This window comes from Borostomias antarcticus (genome assembly GCF_949987555.1).
Source record: "Borostomias antarcticus genome assembly, chromosome: 37".
NCBI lineage: Eukaryota > Metazoa > Chordata > Actinopteri > Stomiiformes > Stomiidae > Borostomias > Borostomias antarcticus.
Window position 1 is genome coordinate 221,409 of NC_140270.1, and position 5,584 is coordinate 226,992.

Below are 5,584 nucleotides of genomic sequence, written 5' to 3' on the forward strand. Positions count from 1 at the left end.
CTGCCAGAGCGATTTTCATGAGACTTGTGGAGTAATGTAATGTATCAGTCTAGCAATGCGTCGCCCCAGGTTCGATTCCCAGGTTCGGCTTCTGATATCAACTTTATTTTGTTGGTGTTTACGCCCGATATTGTCTTATGTTTCTATGCATGTAAAACAAAATCATATCTGATTCATGAAAAACAAATCAGATAAACTCTTGTAGTGTTTTAGGATAATTTGCTGTTGTTACTCCTAACCACTAGTAGTCACCATGCACTATTGAGTCTCCTTAGCCACAGGAAGGGGGGGTAGGCACAGGTGGCCATCTTTAAAAAGGCTTTCTGATCGATTGTATCTTGTTTTTGATCCAAAGCCTCTACTAAAAGGTTCAACTGAACCTGGACTATGCCTTATTTTTTGCCCAATACACCATATTTTTTGTGACAGGGATAAACTTCGATTCTTGGACTGGAAGTTCCTTTCTCGCTGGTCTTTGTTGGACACCAATTGTTTGTTTGGTGCATGCTGGGACACAACGGCTATGGTAGGGGCGGTCACATCTTCTGATAGTGCTACCCAATCGTGGGAGGAATACTCTTGAGATGTTGGAGTTTCGTTTCTTTTTTGCTGCGAATGAGATTACCGACCTTTTCAAGAAGAGAGCGATTTTGCTGAGTGGGGTTTGGGGGCGAGTACCTACGGTTAGTTGAGTAGTTTGGCGAGTTCATCCAAGCCTGGAGATACGTCTTATGCTGAGTTGGTGGGAGCTCTGAAAGCACTCTTAGATCTCAGGCCCAGAGAGATCGTTCAACGTTTCAAGTGCAATTCCACACTGAGAAAGTGGGTGGAGACAGTAGCAGATGATGTGGCTGAATTATGCATATTGCCCCAGGATTGCTACTATGGGGACTCTCTAGCTCGGGCTAGGCTTGTGTGTGGGATACGTGAAGATATGATCCAAAGGAGACGGCTCTCTGAAGGGGATTTGTCCTTTGCAAACGCTTTACAAATCACCCAGGCTATGGAGACAGCTACGGATGAGCGAGATTTACAGTGCCAGTGGGCTGAAGCAGCGGGAGAGAACGCTATGAGACCCTCCCATACTGTGCACAAACACACTATCTCTCCACAGCCTGGCCGCCAGAGTCAGTCCTGCTATAGATGTCAGGGGATTCACGCTGCCAGCCAATGTCCATTTAAAGATGAGCTATGTTATCAGTGTGGAAGGATAGGCCATGTTAGGGCCTGCAGAAGTAGTAAGTCTGCCACTGGCAAAGGTCAGCAATCCCATTCATCTGGGTCAGACGGTTCCATTAAGAACCGCTCTAAGTCAAACAGGGCTCACCTCCTTTTGGAAAATAGCAGTGAAGGTGAGGATAATGTATTCTCTCTCAACTGTGTTGGCAAGATACGGGGCTCAAAAGTTCCCCCCATTACAGAAGCCATCGGGGTTAATGGCAGAGCGGTCATGTTTGAAATTGACACAGGGAGCAGTGTTACTATCGTGAGCCAAGAGCAGTATACTGAGCTGTTGAGTGAAGTGTTGCAATTAAGTCCCTGTGACGATAAGAACTTGGACTGTTGCTCATTCTTTGCCCAATACACCACAACTCTTTATTAGGAAAAGTTACATTTTCTTAGCCTGGATCCTGTGGTATTAGCTTACATATAACATGAGCTATCTGGGATCAGGTTTGGCCCCTTGAGTGTCAGATTTCACTAACTATGTGTTCTTTTTCATTTGAGTGTTGCAAACGGAAAAAAACAGTATTATCCATCACAGAGCCCTCCCAGAGGCATGGACACAGGACTAATGCCCTTCTAACGCTCCCAGAGGCATGGACACTGGTCTAGTGCCCTTCTACCCCTCCCTAAGACATGGACACTGGTCTAGTGCCCTTCTACCCCTCCCTAAGACATGGACACTGGGCTAGTGCCCTTCTACCCCTCCCAGAAGCATGGACACAGGACTAGTGTCCTTCTACCCCTCCCAGAAGCATGGACACAGGACTAGTGCCCTTCTACCCCTCCCAGAAGCATGGACACAGGACTAGTGCCCTTCTACCCCTCCCAGAGACATGGACACAGGACTAGTGTCCTTCTACCCCTCCCAGAGACATGGACACAGGACTAGTGCCCCTCTACCCCTCCCAGAGACATGGACACTGGGCTAGTGCCCTTCTACCCCTCCCAGAGACATGGACACTGGGCTAGTGCCCTTCTACCCCTCCCAGAGACATGGACACTGGGCTAGTGCCCTTCTACCCCTCCCAGAGACATGGACACTGGGCTAGTGCCCTTCTACCCCTCCCAGAGGCATGGACACTGGGCTGGTGCCCTTCTACCCCTCCCAGAGACATGTACACTGGGCTAGTGCCCTTCTACCCCTCCCAGAGGCATGGACACTGGGCTAGTGCCCTTCTACCCCTCCCAGAGGCATGGACACTGGGCTAGTGCCCTTCTACCCCTCCCAGAGGCATGGACACTGGGCTAGTGCCCTTCTACCCCTCCCAGAGACATGGACACTGGGCTAGTGCCCTTCTACCCCTCCCAGAGACATGGACACTGGGCTAGTGCCCCTCTACCCCTCCCAGAGACATGGACACTGGGCTAGTGCCCTTCTACCCCTCCCAGAGACATGGACACTGGGCTAGTGCCCTTCTACCCCTCCCAGAGACATGGACACTGGGCTAGTGCCCTTCTACCCCTTCCTAAGACATGAACACTGGGCTAGTGCCCTTCTACCCCTCCCAGAGACATGGATACTGGGCTAGTGCCCTTCTACCCCTCCCAGAGACATGGATACTGGGCTAGTGCCCTTCTACCCCTCCCAGAGACATGGACACTGGGCTAGTGCCCTTCTACCCCTTCCTAAGACATGAACACTGGGCTAGTGCCCTTCTACCCCTCCCAGAGACATGGACACTGGGCTAGTGCCCTTCTACCCCTCCCAGAGACATGGACACTGGGCTAGTGCCCTTCTACCCCTTCCTAAGACATGAACACTGGGCTAGTGCCCCTCTACCCCTCCCAGAGACATGGACACTGGACTTAATTTCCGTATATAGTTTTGTAACTTATGTCTTCTGTTAATGTCTGTAATGGCTAATTGAAAAAATGACACAAATACACAAGTATGTTCAGTTGTGTTCATACATGACCACCTCTAATAAAAACCACTATCAGTTACACCACCATAAAGCTCACTCTTCAATGGTGCAAGTGTGCTGTATTTATACTGAGAAGTGAGTTGAACCATTTCAACTCTATTACACCAACAAAATGCATTAATCCTTTTAACCCTGAAAGTACAGTGACAACATTTTGAATATTAATTGGATTTTCCCTATAATACTTGGATGCGCAGTTTCTCAGCTTTCAGCAAGTTTTGGAGTGAGGAATTTTTTAGATTTGATAGATATTTTTTTTATATTATTAAATATTTGTTAGAAATTTTTCAAATGTTGCTGGTGACGTGGTCGTATCGAAAGGGTTAATGGCCGGAGCCCTGTGCTCTCTGAGCACGCTTTCTAGTTTCTTTATATTTTTCAACAATTCATGAGAAAATCTCTCTTTCTCTTTTATCATCCCTCTCTCTTTCTCAACTATGTTGCCGAAGCAATACAGAAAACGATTTACATTACTGTAATTACTACAAGCCGGATTGGCCGAACGCGTAAACCGGGCGGCGCTGATTGGTCAATAAGAAACAAATGACGAGGCTTATTCCTTAAACATCCGTTGAGTCAGACTACCCCCCCCCACACACACACCTGCAGCGTGTTGTAACAGCATCCCCCACCCCCAGGGTAGACAGGCCAGCTGGGTACTAGCCTGGTCTCGGGCCTCTATGGGGGTCGATAGCTGTTTTAACACTTATGCCTCTCCACAGCCCACCAATCAATGAGTCTGCCTCTAAGCAGCCTGCACTGATGCATCGCACCTGGTTCAGTTTTAACAGCCCTGTGTTTGTGTGTGTGTGTCTCTCTCTCTCACACACACACACACACACACCTGGCTGAACCTCCCTGGGGAGTCATTGATCTGGTCAGGCCAACATAACTTCCTCATTAAAGTAATTTTCATTAAAGTAATTATCCTATCACAGAAGACTGTGGAGCCGGAGACCGTTGGAACGATCAGCCTTCTAATCCCCTTTAATAGACGTGATAGAGTAATGCATACCTACATTAGAGTGAGAGGGAGTGTTTGTCTGTGTGTGTGTGTGTGTGTGTGTGTGTGTGTGTGTGTGTGTGTGAGAGAGAGAGAGAGAGAGAGAGAGATAGAGTATGTTAAGGAAAAATCTTACTTGGTTTAGTTTAGATTTCAAAGAACACGCTGAGTGGTCGGTCAAGCTGGTTTTAAACAAAGGCAATAGTTTTATTCTGCTACGATTCTGCAGAGTCGGACTCTAGCACAGGAAGTGAATCCGGGCAGAGTGAGTTCACTTGAGGACGAGGTCTATAGGTTATACAGTGAAAAAGGAAGTGACATAGTTTCAGGATGAAGAGGACAGGGAAGTGATGTCACACAGGAAGAATGTGTAGTTTTAACAGACTGATCTATGAGAACGAACTACAGAGTTAGAACAACAGTCAAGTAGGAAAACAGAACACTTTGTTGAGACTTGAAATTCATTCACAAGTATGTGTGTGTGTGTGTGTGTGTGTGTGAGAGAGAGAGAGAGAGAATGTGTATGGTTCTCTACTGTTCTTGGTATAAATAACTGTCTGTTTGCGATAGCCCATGAATGAACTACTGTTTTATTCACGGTGGAACAAACTGCCCACTGACGTCAGGACAGCAGAGTCGCTGCCCATCTCAGGCTCAAAACTCATCTCTTCAAGAACTACAACCATCCTCCCTCTTAAACATTAGCGATGGGCGACGACATCATTCATCGGCCCCGAGCCTCGTGGGTAATGTAGTCCTACTCACCGTACAGGATGTTGATGAGGGACATGGGCATGACCAGAATGCCGACCAGTATGTCGGCCACCGCCAGCGAGCGCAGGAAGAAGTTGGTGGCGTTCTGGAGCTTCTTCTCCAGCGACACGGCCAGGATCACCAGGATGTTCCCGCTCACCGTCAGCGCGATGATGACCAGGATGAGGAGGGCCGGCAGGTTCTTCTCCTTGATCCCGCCGCTCGGCACCGGCGTCTTCGTGGCCGAGACGTTGGCTTCGGCGGTGGCGGCGCCGGCCCCCGGGGCGACCCCCCAGGGGAGGGCGCTCTGGTTGAGTCCCGGGGATGAGTTGCCGGGCCAGACCATCCAGCTGCCCACCTCCAAGGAGGCCATGGTGGAGCCCAGCCCGCCGAGGAGAGCTCCTCCTTGGGAACCCATCCCGGGGACGGGGGGGGGGGTCTGGAGGAATGCAATACACCCCCTTCACCTGCAGGTGGAGGTAGAGGGCCCGGAGAGAAACCCGCTGGACATGAAGAGAGAGTAGCGGAGTGGAGGATGACGGGATGCGTTTGAATGGAAGGATGGATGGATGGAGGGGGGGATTGGAAGGGAAGTAGAGAAGGGAGGGTTTAAATCCCCCTTATATACTGTCCAGGGGTTCAAATCCCTCGTATATACTGTCCAGGGGTTCAAATC

At 49.4% G+C, this 5,584-nt stretch overlaps 1 protein-coding gene across 1 annotated transcript in view; it reads right to left on the bottom strand.

Moving 5' to 3' along the window:
* The window catches only part of htr2cl1 (5-hydroxytryptamine (serotonin) receptor 2C, G protein-coupled-like 1), a gene marked incomplete at both ends in the record, with an annotated part of 12,447 nt that extends 7,121 nt beyond the window's left edge, over window positions 1–5,326 (bottom strand). Inside the window, one exon of the mRNA XM_084461151.1 lies at window positions 4,921–5,326. Coding sequence (XP_084317277.1) covers window positions 4,921–5,326 — 406 coding nt within the window. The remainder of the gene's footprint in view (window positions 1–4,920) is intronic.
* Window positions 5,327–5,584: the final 258 nt, after the last annotated feature.